At 39.5% G+C, this 21,208-nt stretch overlaps 1 protein-coding gene and 1 long non-coding RNA gene across 5 annotated transcripts in view; one reads left to right on the top strand and one right to left on the bottom strand.

The window, feature by feature from the left end:
- The window catches only part of LOC117085685, a 46,689-nt gene extending 35,690 nt beyond the window's left edge, over positions 1 to 10,999 (bottom strand). Inside the window, exon 1 of the long non-coding RNA XR_004438051.1 lies at positions 10,876 to 10,999. This is a non-coding gene — a long non-coding RNA (uncharacterized LOC117085685). The remainder of the gene's footprint in view (positions 1 to 10,875) is intronic.
- SMARCAD1 (SWI/SNF-related, matrix-associated actin-dependent regulator of chromatin, subfamily a, containing DEAD/H box 1) overlaps positions 10,687 to 21,208 on the top strand; it is an 86,213-nt gene continuing 75,691 nt past the window's right edge. Inside the window, exons 1-2 of one of the 4 annotated variants that reach the window (XM_033214835.1) lie at positions 10,687 to 10,812; positions 11,424 to 11,662. In XM_033214835.1, the coding sequence (XP_033070726.1) occupies positions 11,473 to 11,662 (190 nt within the window). In that variant the 5' untranslated portion in view covers positions 10,687 to 10,812; positions 11,424 to 11,472. Of the gene's footprint in view, positions 10,813 to 10,927; positions 11,149 to 11,423; positions 11,663 to 21,208 lie in introns of those variants that run through there. The other 3 variants (XM_033214834.1, XM_033214836.1, XM_033214837.1) reach the window with 3 other exon arrangements.

The following is a 21,208-nucleotide window of genomic DNA, read 5'->3' on the forward strand; positions in this document are numbered from 1 at the left end:
CACAGCTAGTAAACAGAAGACATGGGATTTGCACTCAGGTGTCTCTAATTTCATAATGACTTTGTAATTTAGAAATTACTTTTTTTTTTTTTTTTGTGGAGGTGCCAGGGAATGAACGTGGGACCTCACACTGAAATTACTTTCTTAAGAGTTCATTTTCCTCATTATAGCTGACTATAAATGTGTCATTTTATGATCATTTGTGGAAGCCCATGTTTTTGATTCAGTAATACTTCCACCTTCAAGAGAACAGACATGTACAACATAAGGCATTTACACTATTAGCAAATACCTAAGTAGGAACAGTCTAGACAACATACGTTGTGTAAAAAATGTAAAATGTTAACATGTAACTTATTCCCAGAACTGTGATTTGATTACATCTAAGTAGATATGGCAGTAAGAGAATTTTGAATTACGTTTAATGTTTGTGGAATTTTAAATGATTGAAAAAAGAAATAATTTATTTTCTCTTGGAATCTTTTTGTAAAGACCATTTCAAGAAGAAAAAATGTATATGTACAGGATTAGGGTGATTACAGTGATCCTGTTTGAGTTAAATATATTGTGAAACATGACTTTTGCGAAATGACACATACAAGAGGATAATTTTCAAGATAAGAGTTACTACAACAAAGATAAATACCACAAGTAGCCATGTGATGAAATTTGGACATAGATATATGAACTTAATGACTCAAAGTATCAAACATGATCCTGACATTGTGGGTACGTACAACAAAATGGTGACTATAAAGGAAAGGCGTGATGGCTCATGCTCGTAACCCTAGCACTCTGGAAGGCTGAGGTGTGCTCAGGTGTTCAAGACCAACCTGGGCAACATGGCAAAACGCTGTCACTACTAATAATGCAAAAATTAGCTGGGCATGGTGGCATGTACCTGTAGTCCCAGCTACTCAGAAGGCTAAGGCAGGAGAATTGCTTGAACTTGGGAGGCAGAATTGCAGTGAACCTAGCCGAGATCATGCCATTGCACTCCAGCCCGGGCAGCAGAGCAAGACTGCCTCAAAAAAAAAAAGTGACTATATAACATAATGAGGAAACTGAATTGCAAGGCCACTAGAAGAGAAAATGTAAAATCTTGTGTATATGTGAGCATGAACTCAACTTGCCAGTTGAGAGTATCCTGAAAATTTAAGATATGCATAAGCAGAAGAAAGAAGGGATAACATACGATTTAAAAATCAGGTGAAAAAGAGATACAGGCCAGGCACGGTGGCTTATGCCTGTAATCCCAGCACTTTGAGAGGCCAAAGCGGGCGGATCACAAGGTCGGGAGTTTCAGACAAGCCTGGCCAATATGCTGAAACCTTGTCTCTACTAAAAATACAAAAAGAATTAGCTGGGTGTGGTGGCGCATGCCTGTAATCCCAGCTACTCGGGAGGCTGAGGCAGGAGAATTGCTTGAACCTGGGAGGTAGAGGTTGCAGTGAGCCAAGATCACGCCACTGCACCCCAGCCTGGGCGACAGAGCAAGACTCTGTTTCAAAAAAAAAAGAAGAGTTACAATATGGAATTTGTTCTTCAAGTTCTAAAAAATCAAGCATGATGTAATTTATTTAGAATTTAAATCCTACTTTTTTTTAAGAAAACAAATTATGTTAGCAAAACATGGCAGATAGTTACCAAACCAGAAGTATGAAAATTTTCAGTATTTTTCAGTTTCCTAAATTGGTAATGATAGTTGCTAGAAGTTTTAAGTTTAAGAAGGCACATATATGGATGTAATCACCATGAATTCTACCCGAGTTATGAGGATTATGGACATCTTTGTCAGAACTTCTTAATGTGAAACTCACAGAGCACTAGGGTTCCATGAGCCCCCTGAAATTATGTGCCACCTGTCATGTGCATATGCAGTTTTTTGGAAGGGGTTTGTGACTTTTTAAAATCTGGATTCCTAAAACAGGTTTATAACCATGCCCTCTACCTTCCCAAATTAAGAATCATTCCTTAAAGAAGTATTTGCTTACAAATTGGTAATATTTGGCTTACTTTCTTGTCACCAAGGAAGAAAGATTTTTAATTTTATGACTTGGCATCTTGTCTTTTCCATTTTATATTCACGTGTGGGAGATAAGATTAGTTTACACAAGTTTCCATTACCAACTAGGTGTGGTTTACATTTCTAAGATATCAAGTTAAGAAAGGATCCAAGTTTACAAATCTCATTTTTAATCTCTGTTGCTGTTCGTTTTTTTGTTTGGTTTCTTAATCAACTCAGTTCAATTTTGGAAGGGCTGCTGCTTCCTCAAACTGCTTCATGGTTTTATTTTGGTAAGTATGAAGCAAAAAGAAATAACAGTAAAATTCCCACAGTCTTTTCTCCCATTTAAGAAATTTGAGGATTGTATCAAACATTTTCACTGAGCCCATTTAAAACCAACAGGAAATTAAAATGATTTTTGCAGCCATACATAAGTATTTTAATTTAAACGGTGAATTCTGTGGGGCGTGGTGGCCTATAATCCCAACACTTTGTGTGGTTGAGGTGGGAGGATTGCTTGAGTCCAGGAGTTCAAAGCCAACCAGGACAACACAGTGAGACACTATGTCTAGAAAAAAGTACAAAAATTAGCTGGGTGTGGTGGTATGCAACATTAGTCCCAGCTACTCAGGGGGCTGAGATCGGAGGAGCTCCTGAGTCTGGGAAGATCCAGGCTACAGTAAGCCATGATCACTGCACTCCAGCCTGGGTGACAGAGTGAGACCCTGTCTAAAATAATAATAAAAGAAAAGAAAAAGAATAAAAGAAAGGTGAATTCTATCCCAATAGGGACCCTTGAAGCAATATTTTATTCTAACCACATTTGAGTTGCCCTGCTGACAAAATTCTATTTTATGGTCTGTATTCTAGGAAGTTTCTCTTCATGGCCATGTTTAATCCCATAAAGCCCTTTAACAAAAATTAGAAATAATGATGCTTTTTTATCATTCAGTGGCTATTTCTAAAGAAGACATGCCTTTAATCTCATTTACACTCCTGAGAAAGAAGAATTAGACACTATTGTGGGAAATAATTTTTATGCAAAGGAAGATAGAGAAAGTATGAGGACACAAAGTATATTAAAAGATGATTTCTAGACTGAACTACTCAAAACTTGACAAAAAGAGCATAAGATTTTCAGGCAGTTTTTGTGTATGGGGATTTTAAGATAGAAAAAAGAAAACATTTTAATTTTAACTGGAAGAATTGTTACACTCAAGACAAAAATGTAGAAAATATTTGGATATGTTTCAATTATCTAAAACTGCATGACAAACCACTCCCAAAATTTAATGGCTTAGAACAATAGCCATTTTATCCTATCTCATGATTTTGTAAATGCGCCAGGCTTGCTAAGTAATTCCAATTTATACTTTTTTTCTCATTTACTAGTTGGAATACTTTTATCAAGAAACACTTTCCCTTACCTCTTCTTCAATTACCTGGTAAAAGTCTTCAAAGAGTAAAGACAGGATAAAGCTTGATTCTTTCCATCTGTTTATCAGTTTTCATGATAATAAATTGTTTTCCTTTCATCCTCCAAAGTCAACCAGTTTAAAGAAAAAATCAGTAAGAACTCCTGGATTTCAACATATTTGATGGCTTTCAAATCACTGCAATTTTTAATCACATTGAAGCTCAAACTGACCCATCTTTGGCCCATAGGAACCTCAAGTTGACCTCTGAATCCTTTTGACATGATATTAATGGCCTTTGATAATTTCCTTGCTTTTTGGTATAGGAAGATATTTCAGTCTCACCTTGTGCATTTTCCATTGCATACTGTAATCTGCTCTTTTTCCAAGAAGTCCAGGTTTCTGTTAGCAGTAAATGATATTCAAAGAGTATGATCATGGTGCTAGGGCTGTGTACTGGGCTAGTCACTTCCTAGGCCTTTTCAGTGGACAAAGATGGGAAACAAACACATATTGTGTCTGTGTGTATATCAAATCTCATTAAGTTCATATTGATATTTCCAATTTAAATAAAACACCATTCCACTTGCACTCTAGGGTGTGTACTATAACCTCTCTCTATTACATCTCTATTTCCTTTCTTCTACTCTGAGAATTGTGGTTCTCAAAAAAAAAAAAAAAGAAATAATAGAATTAGAATATAATTATTAATTTGCTTTACCCAACAATATACACACACTGGTCTCAGAATAGCAACACTAAATACACTTCAACTGTTTTACTGAAAACCACTTAAACATTTTTTTCATATGTTCCTGTCATTCTTTGCCTTTTAGGAGGTGAACCTTGACAGATCATATAACCATTATAAACTGTACTCTCTTTCTTTTAAACATCATATTATCTTTGTTCTGCAAGTAACTATGTAGTTAATACTCTATACCTATCCTTACAACATTGTCTCTATAGACATTTCGGTTTTGTGAAGCTTATTCTCTGATAGATACCTCAGTAGTACTCATGGAAACAATATCCGCAGAATTTTACCTGATGTTAGTAGTGTGTGCCTTTATATTTGGAAGGCACTTATGCTTGATATAAAATTCTTGAATCACATTTTATTATTTTAAATCCTAGATGTTCAAGAAACTTTTTTATTTTCCTTTAAAATCTAAATTTTAATAGAAATGTCTTAGGGTTGGCCATCGTGTTGATATGCTTAGCTAAATAATGTGTTCTTTAATATATAGTTTTAAATCCTTATAGTTTTCAGGAAATTTTTTTTTGAATTATAGTTTTTAGTGATTCTACTCCTTTGCTTTGGTTTTCTTCTGTAATAACTCCTATTATAATTATATTGGATCTTCTTTATCTTCAATAACTATTTTTTTAAATCTATTTACCTTTCTATTTCTATTTTTCAAGTTTTTTCCCTTTCCACCCTATATTTCTCTAAAGGCGTCATCTGTTATGTTTGCCTGTCTATCTGTTAGGTCTACTTTAATCTCCATTTCTAAAATATATATATATTTTTTCTCTTCCTTTCTTGAGATCTGTCACCTCTTTTCTGAGATTTATGAACTCTGATTTATGTTGTACTTTTGTGACATATATCACTTGAATGGTAGTTTGCCTTACATTTTATTTCTGATTATCCGTATGCCTATACAATGTGACATATATCACTTGAATGGTAGTTTGCCTTACATTTTATTTCTGATTATCCGTATGCTTATACAATGTGACATATATCACTTGAATGGTAGTTTGCCTTACATTTTATTTCTGATTATCCGTATGCTTATACTATTTATCTAGCTATTAATATCATTAATTCACACAACAAATATTCACTGATCCTCTACTATGTGCAGGCATTATAGTCTGAAGTTGAGCCACAGTAGCCAATCACTAGATAAATGAAAGAGAGATAAAAGCTTATTGCTTTATGCAACTAAAATTTTGTAGTTTGTTATGCAACAATAGCTGACTAACACAACATATTTATAATCATTAAGTCATGTGTTTAGTCTCAACAGAATGCTTTTACACCATGAATTCACCATATTGAAATTCTCATTTTGACATTGTCAGCTGGATTTATGTCTTTAGGAATATTTTAAGGAAGATATATTTTCAGGAAATTGAAAGTTTGAATTTTTTTCTTCCACAAATGAGTATTTGTGATCTAGAAAATTATTGAGTCACAATCCTTTTCCCCAAATCCTTATAAATGTTGCATCATTACTTTCTGACATTTAACAAAAAAGCTTTTGCTTGATTTCTTTCCCTTTGTAGGCTGTAGATGTTTTCTGAAAAATGCTTGCAAGACATTTTTTAAATTATTGAAATTAAAACAAATTCTGCAGGATATTTTTATGATATAGTCTCTTTCAATAGATTCTGCCTGGACTTCATTAAGCTCTTTCACCTACAGACTAAATGAAAGCCCATGAACATTTTCTATCACGTTTTTCATTATTTCTTTTTTTTTTGGCATGTGTAGATGAGTATGTATGATTGTTTACACCTATTATTCAAAGGTTCACTCTCACTTCTCTGAATCTTATATTTATCATTTCTTCACATTTCATTGACTTCTTTTTTTTTTTTGAGATGGAATCTCGCTCTGTCACCAAGGCTGGAGTGCAGTGGCATGATATAGTTCACTGCAACCTTTGCCTCCTGGGTTCAAGCAATTCTCCTGCCTCAGCCTCCTGAGTAGCTGGGGCTACAGGCATGTGCCAACACGCCTGGCTAATTCACCGATTTCTTTTTTTTGTTTGTTTGTTTGTTTTTTGTTTTTTTTTTTTTGTTTGTTTGAGACGGAGTCTTGCTCTGCCACCCAGGCTGGAGTGCAGTGGCCAGATCTCAGCTCACTGCAAGCTCCGCCTCCCGGGTTTACGCCATTCTCCTGCCTCAGCCTCCCGAGTAGCTGGGACTACAGGCACCCGCCTCGTCGCCCGGCTAGTTTTTTAAGTAGAGACGGGGTTTCACCGTATTAGCCAGGATGGTCTCGATCTCCTGACCTCGTGATCCGCCCGTCTCGGCCTCCCAAAGTGCTGGGATTACAGGCTTGAGCCACCACGCCCGGCCTAATTCATCGATTTCATCTATTGTCTGCAACAGATCCTTCCTTCATGGCTCTCAGAATAAACTAACTCTACCAACACCTTGATAGTAGACATCTAGCCTCCAGAACCATGAGAAAATAAATTTCTGTTGTTTCAGTCATCCAGGCTGTTACTATATCAGCGCTAGCAAACTAATACATCTCCTTAAACTTCTACTTCACTTTCGAAGAAACCCCCAATCATGAATCATTATAATTCTCCCAGGTCAATAAAGGTTGCAGAAAAATCCTACCCTTAGAACTGGTCAAGAGGGGTCCCTATCCTGGTCTAGTGCTTTAAAGAGCAAAATCTAGTTATTTCCAGCTATGCCCTGCCCTAAAGGAATCTTTGGGGCCAAGAAGACATGTTCATTCAGAACTTGTGCCTTCACTTTTAGACAATAATTTGAGTACCTGGTCCCTAAAATTCTTTGCTCACACAGCCCCAAGAAGTCTAACAGTGACTTTTCCCGAGGTCCTCCCTACAGAGGGCAAACAGTGATTTCAGTATCTATAATCCTAGGGCAAAAATGTAGCCAAAAGGCCCCAAGGTCCAAGAGGTGACAAAGGAGTAGGAGAGCAGTAAGTCTGCCAAATAACATACAAGACAACTTGTTAAATTTGCGTTTCAGATAAACAACAAATAATGTCTTAGTATCAATTCCAAGTATTTCATCAGACAACTTTATACTAAGAATATATTCATCGTTTATTTAAAATTCAAATTTAACTGTACGTCCCTTTTTTAAAAAAACAAATATGGTAACTAGTTGGGGGCCAGAGTTGGGTGTCCATATGCTGGGCATCTATATGCATAAGCACATGGCCCATTATGATATTTCTGATAACATTAGTATCAAATTGAGTATGAAAAGGTAACACTAGGAAGGCAGGATATATGAGCCAACCAGTTCTCTTTCATTAACCCATATTCTGACACAATAGAAATTCTAAATTCAACTTGGCTTCCCTGGTATTTTCAAAATAGGAAGAACATATGTAACTTTTACATTTTGTTAGCTATATTTATAATGTTTGAATATTTAGACATTTTTTATTTATGTGGTTCATTTTCAATCTTGTCCCAGCCATAATGTCAAGAGGTGGTACTGTTGCAGAAAAGCACTCTAAGAGTCAATATTATTGTTAATCACATTTAAAGAATGATGAAACTAAGACTTAGAAAGGTCATTCAGCTAGAGGAGTCCGTTTTCAATCTCAGATCTCTCTAAATAGAATCAAATTGCCTTCATCACCAAAAACAATTTACTACTTATAAGTAAATATATTATTTTTTTCTTTTCTTTTTCTTTCAATCATGGCTCACTGCAGCCTTGATGCCCCCAACCCACCTCCCCCCACCCCCACCGCCAGGCCAACATGGCAAAACCCCATCTCTACAAAAAATGTAAAAATTAGCCAGGCATGGAGACAAGTACCTGTAGTTACAGCTACTAGAGAAGCTGAGATGGGAGGATCACTTGAGCCTGGGAGGTCAACGCCACAGTGAGGCGAGACTGAGCCACTGAACTCCAGCCTGGGTGACACAGTGAGACCCTGTCTCAAAAAAAAAAAAAAAAAAAAAAAGAGAGAGAGAGATGAAGTCTCCCTTTGCTGCCCAGGCTGGTCTTGAACTCCTGGCCACAAGTGATCCTCCCACCTCAGCCTCCCAAAGTGCTAGAATTACAGGTATGAGCCGCTGTGCCTGGCCATAAGTAAATATATTCTGATCATATAATTGAATATGCATGCATAAACGAATGCATTTCATGGGATACTAATGACAGGTATAAAGGAAGTCTTAACTGTTCAGGCTTTGACCTTGAGTTTTATGGGCCCAAACACCAGATTTTATAAATGTGCCCACACTTGATAAAACTGTGGGTATGTGTTGTAAATATACAATTCACAACACTGACTTATGAAACAGACTGCCAATTTAAGTTTACAATGGCTAACGTATCTGGCAGAATGATCATTTGTAGCAATTCCTGTTTATGGGAAATGCCAACCAGAAGATCAAATTATAACTCAGAAAATTGCTTGTCTAATGTTGGAATAAAGGGAGTGTATCTTAGTTGTTTTTTTGAGACAGGGTCTCGCTCTGTCACCCAGGCCAGAGTGCAGTGGTGCAAACATGGCTCACTGCAGCCTCGACCTCCCAGGCTCAGGTGATCCCCCTGCCTCAGCCCCCGAAGTAGCTGGGACTACAGACATGTGCCATCATGCCTGGATAAGTTTGTATTTTTTTTAGAGATGGGGTCTCACTATGTTGCCCAGGCTGGTCCCAAACTCCTGGGTTCAAGCGATCCACCAGCCTTGGCCTCCCAAAGTGCTGAGATTACAGACCTGAGCCACTGCTCTTAGCCCAGGAGTATACTTTTTTTTTTTTTTCCTGAGACGGAGTCTCGCTCTGTTGCCCAGGCTGGAGTGCAGTGGCGCGATCTCGGCTCACTGACAGCTCCGCCTCCCAGGTTCACGCCATTCTCCTGCCTCAGCCTCCCCAGTAGCTGGGACTACAAGCGCCTGCCACCAGCCCGGCTAATTTTTTGTATTTTCGTATTTTTTGTATTTTTAGTTGAGACGGAGTTTCACCGTTTTAGCCAGGATGGCCCCGATCTCCTGACCTCGTGATCCGCCCGCCTCAGCCTCCCAAAATGCTGTGATTACAGGTGTGAGCCACTGCGCCCGGCCAGGAGTATATATTCTTAAGGTAATATTTCCATCAAGATCGGTGAATTATATGCAAAAGAAAGGAAATCAGTATATCGAAATGGTATCTGCATTCTCATGTTTGTTGCAGCACTATTCACAACAGCCAAGATTTGGAAGCAACTTAAGTGTCCATTAACAGGTGAATGAGTAAGAAAAATGAGGTGCATATATGCCATTAAAAAAAAAATGAGATCCTTTCATTTGCAACACGGATGGAACTGGAGGTCATTATATTAAAGGAAATAAGACAGGCACAGAAAAATAAACTTGGTATGTTCTCATTTATTATATTTTGGGAGCTAAAAAATTAAAACAATTGAACGCATGAGAAACAGGGTAGAACAATGGCTGGGAAGGGTAGTGTGGGGCGTGGGAGGGCCTCGGTGGTCGGTGAGCATGGTTAAAGAGTACAAAAATACAGTTAGAATGAATAAGATCTAGTATAGCACAACAGCATGACTATAGTCAACAACAATTTATTGTATTTTTATTTTTATTTTTTGAGACGGAGTCTTGCTCTGTTGCTAGTCTGGAGTGCAGTGAAAAGATCTCGGCTCACTGCAATCTCCGCATCCCAGGTTCAAGCTATTCTCCTGCCTTAGCCGCCCCAGTAGCAGGCGCCCGCCCGCCACTACGCCGGCTAATTTTTTGTATATATTTAGTAGAGACGGGGTTTCATCATGCTGGCCAGGCTGGTCTCGAACTCCTGACCTTGTGATTCGCCTGCCTCAGCCCCCCAAAGTGCTGGGATTACAGCCGTGAGCCACCGTTCCCGGTTTATTGTACATTTTTAAATGACTAAAATAACTGGATTGTTTGAAACACAAAGGGTAAACGCTTGTGATGGATACCCCACTTACCCTGATATGATTATTACACATTGCATGCCTGAATCAACATATCTTATGTACCCCATAAATATGTACCTACTATGTACCCGCAAACATTAAAAATTAAAAAATTTTTTTAAATAAATTAATCAAATTCCACTCTAAGAATAATCAAGCCGAAAGTGAGGAATTACCTCAAATGCTTTGAAGTGGATTCTTATCCCTCACTAATTACCTATACATTTGCAGGTCTCGGTTTCTTTGCTTTGTAAACATAGGCTTCTTATAAGGACTGGGATTATACACTTAAAATGCTTAGCACAATATTATTACTATTATGCTATCTACATTATAGATGAAACACTACAGATTATAATACATACAATATATGCTAACTGTATTATATATGTATTTTGTCATTATGCTATTTACTATTGTTTTATTTGATAACTCTGTAGCTAATTTAACAGGACAAAGGTACAGATCAATCTGGCCCTTACAAGCCTACACAGACGGGTACGAATTACCATGACAACAGCGCGCGCCTAGACATTTTCGGCTCGCGCGTTGTTTGGGAAGAAAAAGCCTAGGCTGCGTGTTGCGTCATCATTACGCGCTCGTAAGGTCTCTCCGTGCTGTTTTGGAAGGTCCCGGCACGGCTACCGTCGGCCCACGCCAGGAATTATTTTTTTATTTTCAACCTTTGTTACATAGCTCTGAGGCTACAAGATCGTAAGTACTGAGGGAAGAAAAAACAAGCGAGCGATTGAACGTTAAAAAGATGCCTTAGCATACCTCTGAACCTCTGAACCTTCCTGTGTGCTCTTAATCCTATCAGCTTCCTCTCAGCTGGGATCGCGCCGCGTCAACTTCCGGGCGGGTGCCCGCCAGCACGGCCTCCGCCGCTCCCCTTCTTTGGCCCCTTTGTGTCCCCGCAGTGTCGAGGCGCGAGCCCTGGCAGGTCCTTTCTCGAGGCAGGGGGCACGGTAGCACAGGGAGCCTCTCTTTGTGGGCGGGCGCGAGGCCCGCTAGGGGGTTATACTGGGGAACGTGCCTGCGGGTGCTGGGGTAAGAGGAGGTTGCACGAGGGTCAGCTCGTGGTTTCAGTAAGGAGGGGCGGGCGGGGGAGGCGGACTAAAGGGAGTGAAAAGCAATGGAAATTTTTAAAAGATACTCTCGTCCACCTTCTAATCGTTGTGGCCTAACAATGAAGCGCAGCCATAATAGTCCTGAGCCACTGGCATGTTTGCGGGCCCTTTATTGCCTTGGGAATAAACTGCTGTGGCATTGTATATTATATTGTTTTCATGGTCTTTTTTCCTTCCTTTATTTTTCCCCTGCAGATAGTTCATTTAAAGCCCCCATCCCTGCAAGGTGGTGGTTTCTATCAATATGAATCTTTTCAACCTGGACCGTTTTCGCTTTGAGAAAAGGAATAAGATTGAGGAAGCGCCCGAAGCAACCCCTCAACCTTCCCAGCCTGGCCCTTCTTCACCAATTTCTCTTAGTGCTGAAGAAGAGAATGCTGAAGGGGAAGTTAGCAGGGCAAACACTCCTGATTCAGATATAACTGAAAAAACAGGTGAGTTACAATGTTGAAATTGATGTAACATCAAGGACAGTTTTTAAAAGATGAAAGGCAGAAGGGATTAACATTTTTATTCTTGATGTCATATATATTGATGCATTGTCCTGCGGTGTGCCCTTTTAAATTCAGCTTTGGGACTGCCATAAGCACCATGTACCCTCAACTGAGCATCCATCCGTTGTTGCTTCACTTTTATATGAGTTCTTGGAATATGGCCCCATGGTGGAAGTTGAAATTAGAATTTAGGTCATCCATAGGTCAGAATGGTTGCTTCTGGAAGAGCCATGTAAGTGATTCAGTTCTATGATAAACTTTGAGGCTATTTGGCCAGACAGTTTCATTCATTCCAGTATTCCCTTAAAATATTGATCATCTGCGAGCTAGACATTGAGCAAGGTGCCTAAAGACAACCTCTGTACACAGGGAAGATCAGATCACATCAAGTTATTGCATCCACCTGACTTCCTGGATGTCCTCAGAATGCAAATGAGTAATTGGTATTCATGGTGAATGGACGTTTTTAACCTCATCAGCAGATTGTCAGAGACAAAAGGATTTGAGGATAAGCCAAAAATTAAGATTTCCACTCGAATCTATGTTCATTGAACAGTTAACTATTAGAGGAATATATTTGAGCTCTTGTTGTATTATAGCCATAGTGATAAGTGCTTCACATTCTGTCATTTAATTTGCACAATAATCCTACAAGATAGGTATTACTGACATTGAGGTTAACGTGAAATGAGATTCAGAGCGGTTATTAGGAACTTGGTAGAGCCTGAACTCAAGTCCTGGCAGTATGATTCCTGAGCATAAACTCAATAGTTACATAGTTTCTTACGAAAGGTGAAAGGAATGTTAGAAGTTGTATTTTAATATTTATTTCAGTAATGTCTTTTTTATGCAAAACTATGTTTCGTAAACAGCTTTTAACCTAAGGTAGACTGAAAGATTGGTAACACCCACGTTTACCCTTGGTATCTTTTTGTTTGCTACTCTTCTCCTTAAATGTAATATCATGATTGTCATCATTGACAGATCCTCTACAAATTATCATTAGAATAACATTTTTAAATACTTTGGTGTCATTGGAACTTGGCGGAATGATTTGGTAGATTGGATTAGGAGTCAGATTTACAAAGGCTTTGTCTAAGTAGTTTTGCATTTAAATGCTATAGAGAACAACTGAAGGATTTTAAGCACCAGGATTTTAAACCCTGTGTCCATTCTTTGAATAGATACTTGACATCCAGGTATTTTCATGCTTTTCCAATGAATATATTCATCTATTTCCTCTGATTAGACAGGGCAGACAGGCCAAGGTTTTTACACGGGATTTTGAGTCCATAGAAGCTTATGCTTTTTCATTTTTGTTAAATATGGGACATTGGACAAGTCACTTGAAGTTTATGATCCACAATTTTTTATTCTCTGAAAGTAAAAGCCATTTATAAACTGGATTTCAGTGGAATGTTTTAGTTATTTATCAGTATTGGTCATGTGAAATCTTTAATTTCCTTTATTGATCAAAAGATATTTTTCTGTTTTAATTTTTTCTTTTTTTTTTTTTTTTGAGGCGGAGTCTGGCTCTGTCGCCTGGACTGGAGTGCAGTGGCCGGATCTCAGCTCACTGCAAGCTCCGCCTCCCGGGTTCCCGCCATTCTCCTGCCTCAGCCTCCCGAGTAGCTGGGACTACAGGCGCCCGCCACCTCGCCCGGCTAGTTTTTGTATTTTTAGTAGAGACGGGGTTTCACCGTGTTAGCCAGGACGGTCTCGATCTCCTGACCTCATGATCCGCCCGTCTCGGCCTCCCAAAGTGCAGGGATTACAGGCTTGAGCCACCGCGCCCGGCCTTTAATTTTTTCTAATGAGACCACTCATTTTCTCTTTATTGGGACTTTTTTCCATACATAAATTCTGCTTAGAAACTGAGATTGCATTAGGAATTACATGGTCAGCCTTGATGGCTTTGGGAAATAAGAAAACTAAGTTTGTTCTAGGAATGTTGAGAATTAATCCTTGTAGGAGTGGAGCACTTTGCTTTAATAAAAGATTGTTGTAAATGATACTATGACCTTTGGAGAATCTTGAAAACTGAGAAGTTTAGATTTTACATAGTAAGTATTAGGTATCCATTGAAGACGTTACAGATTGAATGAGGAAATGATGAAAAAGTTTTGAAAGTCAGTTTAGCAGTAGTGACGAACGAATACACACTGATTGAGGGTAGGGATTGAAGGGAAAGAAATCGTTTAGGCAACTCCCATAATCTGAGGTTAATGATAGCTGTAGAAATGGAGAAGAAGGAGATAACGAGAGATTTCAAAGTAGCTAAGGGCAGGGTTTAGATCCCTGATAGGAATGAGATAAGATGAATGGTAAGATTTTTATGCGGGGTGGCTCAAGCCTGTAATCCCAGCACTTTGGGATACAGAGGTGGGCAGATCACCTGAGGTCAGGAGTTCAAGACCAGCCTGACCAACATGGTAAAACCCCGTCTCTACTAACAATACAAAACTTAGCCAGGCATGGTAGAGCGTGCCTGTAATCCCTGCTGCTTGGGAGGCTGAGGCACAAGAATTGCTTCAACATAGGAGGCAGAGGTTGCAGTGAGCCTAGATTATGCCACTGCACTCCAGCCTGGGGGACAGAGTGAGACTGTATCTCAAAAAAAAAAAAAAAGGAAAATGTCTTTAAGAGTTCAAGTAAGACTCAAAGGTCCCGCCAGGCATGGTGGCTCACCCCTATAATCCCAGCACTTTGGGAGGCCGAGGCGGGCTGATTACCTGAGGTCAGGAGTTCAAGACCAGCCTGACCAACATGGAGAATCCCAGTCTACTAAAAATGCAATATTAGCTGGGCATGGTGGTGCGTGCCTGTAATTCCAGCTACTCGGGAGGCTGAGGCAGGAGAATTGGTTGAACCCTGGAAGCAGAGTTTGCGGTGAGCAGAGATCATGCCATTGTACTCCAGCCTGGGCAACAAGCAAAACTCCGTCTCAAAAACAAAAAAACAAAAACAAAAAAACAAAGTTCCTGCCCCCACGTGCTAATTGAGCATAGGGTCTAGGGGGAACTGAGGAAGCGGGGATTCAGAATTGAGTGTTGGATCTCTGGAAAGTACAGGGTACTGAAGTTAGACTTTAAGGTCGGTACTAGAGATGAAGACTGGTGAATTACGAGTAGGATATGACTATTGACCTTACTTTAACGTGGTAACTTTTCATACTGCCATTTTGGGATAATGCTATGTTAGTTTATTTACAGTAAAGTGTCAGGTCGAACTAAGTTAGCTTACAGGACAGAAATTGTATGTAGTCGAAATTACCTGTAATTACTCTTTTTTGACTAATCCTGTTATTTTATCTAGTGAGTTGACTTCATTTCCTACGACCCTCCTTCAGTTACTGTGCCACCACCACATAGTTTCTTGAATCTGTCAAGCAGGGTCCCATTTTGCTCCTTCCAGTTTGCTCTCTTGCCTGGAAAACTCTTCCTGCTGATATTTGCATATGATTCAGATGCTTTGTTTCATTAAATCTCAGTAAAATGTCACCTTTTTTAGAAGACCTTCTTTGATCACCCTGTGAAATAGTCACCCACCCCAGCCCACCCTACCCCAGCTTTACTGTGATTTTTCTTCATAGTGTTTATCACTAGCTAACCTTTCATTATATAGTTGTGTATCACTAGCTAACATTACATTATATAGTTGTGTCTCCCCTGTTAGAATGTATGATTCATGAGAGCAGGACCTTGTCTGTCATGTTCACCTATTTATCTTCATTGTTCAGGGCAATGACTGGCTTGTAGTAGGCCCTCAAGTGCATTGAAGTAAAGATTATTGCATGATGAGTGGGTTATTAATAGTACTTTATACATTTTTTAAAATTTATTATTTATTTGTTTTTAGACAGTCTCACTGTGTTGCCCAGGCTAGAGTGCAGTGGCAGAATTTCGGCTCGCTGCAACTTCCACCTCCTGGGTTCAAGTGATTCTCATGCCTCAGCTTCCCGAGGAGCTGGGACTACAGGTGCCTGCCGCTATGCTCAGATAATTTTTGTATTTTTTTTTTGAGACGGAGTCTGGCTCTGTCTCCCAGGCTGGAGTGCAGTGGCCGGATCTCAGCTCACTGCAAGCTCCGCCTCCCGGGTTTACGCCATTCTCCTGCCTCAGCCTCCGGAGTAGCTGGGACTACAGGCACCCGCCACTTCGCTCGGCTAGCTTTTTGTATTTTTAGTAGAGATGGGGTTTCACCGTGTTAGCCAGGATGGTCTCGATCTCCTGACCTCGTGATCCGCCCGTCTCGGCCTCCCAAAGTGCTGGGATTACAGGCTTGAGCCACCGCGCCCGGCCAATTTTTGTATTTTTTATAGAGATGGGGTTTCACTGTTGGCCAGGCTAGTGTCAAACTCCTGACCTCAAGCGATCCACGTGCCTTGGCCTTATAGTGCTAGGATTATAGGCATGAGCCACCACGCCCAGCCCTATACATGTTTGTTTATTATTGTTATTTTTTTTGAGATGGAGTCTTGCTCTGTTGTCCAGGCTGGAGTGCAGTGACACGATCTCGGCTCACTGCAACCTCCGCCTCCTGGGTTCAAGCAATTCTCCTGCCTCAGCCTCCCGAATAGCTGTGACTACAGTTGTGCACCACCACACCCGGCTAATTTTTGTATTTTTAGTAGAGACAGGGTTTCACCGTGTTAGCCAGGCTAGTCTTGAACTCCTGACCTCAGGCAATCTGCCTCCTCGCCCCCCCAAAGTGCTGGGATTACAAGCGTGAGCCACCACGCCCGTATTTTAAAATATGACCTTAAAATAGTCCCTTTAGCCATCAAACATTCTTTGGCCATGGTTGCTTGAGGCTTCTTTTGGTACAGGACATCCTCCCTAATGCCCCTCTAAATCCCAACCAGCCTTTGGATTTGAGGGCCTACACTTAACCTCTGCCCCCTGATTTATTTTACTCTTCTTGGTGCCCAAAGTTGTCAATGATTGTTATTTACACATTATTTCTCCTTTTTTTCTTTGACTTTTGGGAGTACAGTGAGTTTGGAGGGATTTGAAATAATGGCAGGTGAAAGGGAAGAGAGATCCTACTATATTTTATGAATAAAGAATAAAAATGAGTGAAGCCTGATCCTCCAAGAGCACCAGGAGAAAATGGTATGTAAATATATAGTTAAAATAGTATGGTGTGATAAAACCATATAATAGGGCAAAATACTAAACAAAGTAGAATCACTATCTATAATTCACAAATGATTAAATTATCCATTCTTCAGGGGAGGATCACAAAAAGTCACAGAGATACGACCTTTGGAGTGGACTCTAAATAATGAAATCATTGTTTACTGGGGGAACAAATGACGAGAGAGTTGAAAATATATGTTGCCTTGAAGAGTCTAATATGTGTATGGAGGGTCGGGGGGATTATAGAACAGGAAGTTTTAGACAATATAGATGAAACCGAAAAGATAGAAGTGTAAACTGTTGGGTTGTGAGGGGCCTTTATATCCTGTATCAGGGAAGATAGATCTTACTCGGTACACATCATAGAGCATTTCATTATGGAAAGGTTATTAGTGAAGCTGTTGAATTAATTGAAGTCTCAATGTAGGGAAATGACTGTAGAGATGACAGAGGAGGCAACTGAGGGGAGTTGTAAATGATATGCATTTGATGATATTAGGTGATCAGTTGAATGTGGAGGATTTACAGATAACTCAAATGTTCCTTGCTTGGACAGCTGGAGGATTGACACCATGGACTGAAGTAAGAGGTGAGTTTAGGAGAAAGATACTAAAAAGTATGCTGTGTTTGCATTGTCCATCCTGTTTTAGTACCGAGGTAGTGGATGGTTGAATATTAGAGTTTAGAGCTCAGAGAGTGGTCTAAACCTTAGAAGTCAACTTGAGGCTCATCATTATGGTAGTTAACAAAAAATGTCCTAAGCAGAGTGTACAATAAAAAACATCATTTGACAATGAGCAAAGGCAGGAAAACCAATGAAAAATTTGGAGGATGACTAGAATAGTCATAGAAAATGATAGTGTCCTGGATACCTAAATACCTAGTTTGGTATTTAGTTGTCCACTAACAAATCCTGTAGAGAAGTCAAGTTAAGTGGGGCCTGATCAGTGACCAGTTTCCTTGGAAATTAAAAGTAACTACCAGCCTTTAACAGTTTCAGTAGAATGGGTGATGAGATAGAGATTATTCATTCAGGAAGAGAGAAATAGGTAACTTGACTGGGAAGCAACGTCAAGAAAAGATGTTTCAGGATTATTGAAAATTGAGCGTTTTTTTGTTTTGTTTTGTTTTTGAGCCAGAGTGTCACTCGTTTCCTTCCTTTTTAAGATGGAATAATATTTCACTGTTTGCCATAGACAAATTTTACATTTTTATGCGGTCAGCTTGTTCATCTTTTTCTGTAAGTCTTCTGCATTCCCCATTACCACACTATAAATATACTCCAGTCGCCCAGGCTGGAGTGGCAGTGTCAGGATCTCAGCTCACTGCAATCTCTGCCTCCCATGTTCACACCATTCTTCTGCCTCAGCCTCCCAAGTAGCTGGGACTGCAGGCGTCCGCCACCACACCCGGCTAATTTTTTTTTTTTTGTATTTTTAGTAGAAACCCAGTTTCACCATGTTAGCCAGGATGGTCTCAATCTCCTGCCCTTGTGATCCGCCCACCTTGGCCTCCTAAAGTGCTGGCATTACAGGCATGAGCCACTGGATCCGGCCGAGCATGAGCCACTGGATCCGGCCGAGCGTGTTTATTAACCAAGAGCAAGAAGCTAGTGGAAAGGGAAGGACTGAGGGAGGGAGGTATCTGAAGAGAGGCATCAAGTGATGGGAACTGAAGAACAGTTGGGCTGTTTAACTGTGCAAAAGAATAAAGACATATTTTACCTGGGGGGAATAATTAAAGGAGATAAAAATAAATGGGTTCATAGATTATTGTGGCATTGGAGGAATGGAGGAAAGTTTTAGTGTATGTTTGATGAATTTATTTTTTTTTGCTGAAATAGATTTAGTCCTCTAGCATGGTTGCCTCTTCAAGGTGGTTGTCCTACTGAAAGTAGCACTTGTTCGTAAGTGAGAGACATTTTTAAAACCATACCAGTCGTCAAAAGGATTTCTTGAGAGTATTACTCTGCCACATACAGATTGTATGATCGTGAGTAAAAAGTCAACTGTTTGGATCTTACTCTCTTTTCCTGGCTATGCTTAGTTTTCTGTATTCCTTGCCCACATTAAAATGGTTATTATCCTTTGAATGATGAAACTGAATGTATCATTTTAGCTTCGTAATTCCATGACCATTGAGCAATACTCAGTCTTTTTGTAGGTATCTGTGGCCAAAATGTGAATCATCGTTAAACCTGTAGATAGTCATTCTGGTTTCTTAATGTCTGTTAATGTTAACTGAAAAGCAATACTTGGTTAAAGGGTTAGTGCTGAATTGTTGTAACAGAAAGTACAATAAGTACTCAAACGTAAGTAGGAATCTTAAGTGCATTTTAAATGTACATTTTTTTGGCTGGGCACAGTGGCTCACGCCTATAGAGTCCCAGTACTTTGGAAGACCAAGGTGGGAGGATTGCTTGAGACCAGGAGTTAAAGACCAGCCTGGGCAACGTAGTGAGACCCTGTCTCTACAAAAAATGAAAAAATTAGCCAGGCATGGTGGTGTGCACCTGTAGTCCTAACTACTTGGGAGGCTGAGACAGGAGAATTGCTTGAGCCCAGGAATTTGAGGTTACAGTGAGCTATGATCACTACACTGCATTCCAGCCCGGGCAACACAGTGAGATTCCCAGAATCTCCCAAAAAGGGGGGTTGGTTGGGACAGGGGGATGTAAGTGTTATTTTAGTCATTGCCACTTCACCCTACAGAAAAATTTCACTGGTTTGTATCAGACTACATCTTGGTTTTCTGATGTCTGCTTTTTCATACCTGTCTAAAATATTGCAAACTTTTATTATCTTTAATAGGCTAATAGGCAGAAGTATGTTATTGTTGCTTTTTCTTTATTTTTAAGGTTAAGTATGTTTTCATAAATTTACTGGCCATTTGGATTTTTTGTGTTTCTTTATGCTTTTCTGTTTTTCTAATAAATGTCTCTTTCTGATAAATTATTTGTAAGTATTTTTTAAATTCCATGTGTCTTAGTCTGTTAGAGCTGCTGTAACTACCATGGACTGGGTAGCTTATAAACAGTAGAAATCTACTCTGACAGTTCTGGAGACTGGGAAGTCCAAAATCAAGGTGCTGCAAGATTAGGTATCTGAGGGCTGTATTCCTAGACCACGATCTTTTTGCTGTAACCCCATGTGGCTGAATGAGTGAGGGATCTCTTGGGCCTCTTTTACAAGGGCACTAATCCCATTCATGAGTACTCTGCCGCCATCACCTAATGGCCCTTCCTCCTTCCAGCAAATGTCACCAGCTAATACCATTACCATAGTAGTTAAGATTTCAATATACCGTTTTGGGGAGTGGGGCACAAACAGACCATAGCACCCCCTTTGTTGTTTGCCTTAGAAAAATTTTACATTTTTATGCGGTCAGCTTGTTCTTCCTTTCCTCTAAGTCTTCTGAATTCCCCATTGCCACACTATAAATATACTCATTCATATTTTCCTCTAGTATGTGTGTTAATTTTAAAAATTGTGATAAAATACACATAAGAAAATTTACCGTCTCAACCATTTTTAAGTGTACAGTTCATTACATTCAGTTCAATACATATACATTGTCATGCAGCCATTCTCCAGAACTCTTTTCATCTTGTGAAACTGAAACTGTATACGCGTTGAGCAACTACTCCCCATTTCTAGATTCCCCCAGCCAGCCCTTGGCAGCCACCGTTTACGTCGTCTTTTTATGAATTTGACTATTCTAAGTATCTCATTAAAGTGGAATCATCACTTAGCGTAATCCATCCGTGTTGTAGCATATATCAGAATTTCCTTCAAGACGGAATAATATTTCACTGTGTGTATATACACATTTTGTTTGTCCATTCATCCATCAGTGGACACTTGGATTGCTTCCACATCTTGGCTGTTGTGAATTGTATTGCAGTGAACATGAATGTGTAAATATATCTTTAAAACCCTGCTTTCAATTCTTTTGGTTGTGTATCCAGAAGTGGTATTGCTGGATCATATGGCAATTCTATTTTTAATTTTTTGCGTAACCTCCATACTGTTTTCCATAGTTGCTCCACCATTTTACATTTCTGCCAACGGTGTAGTGTGTTCCAGTTTCTCCACATCCTCTCCAAACTTGTTATTTTCTGTGTTTTTGATAATAGCGAACATAATGGGCATGAGAAGTTTGTATCTCACTGTGAGTTTTGTGTTGAATTTTAGCTTTAAATCTCATCTGAATTTTATTTCATTATAGGGACTAAAGAAAGGATGATATCGTTTTCTCCTTTGTTCATTATTCACCAGTTACCAGTCAGTTTTTCATTTATTGAAAAATCCTTTTTCTTGCATTACAACGTCATCATTATAGTCTA

Source organism: Trachypithecus francoisi, unplaced genomic scaffold, assembly GCF_009764315.1.
Source record: "Trachypithecus francoisi isolate TF-2019V2 unplaced genomic scaffold, Tfra_2.0 Lachesis_group1, whole genome shotgun sequence".
Taxonomy (NCBI): Eukaryota; Metazoa; Chordata; class Mammalia; order Primates; family Cercopithecidae; genus Trachypithecus; species Trachypithecus francoisi.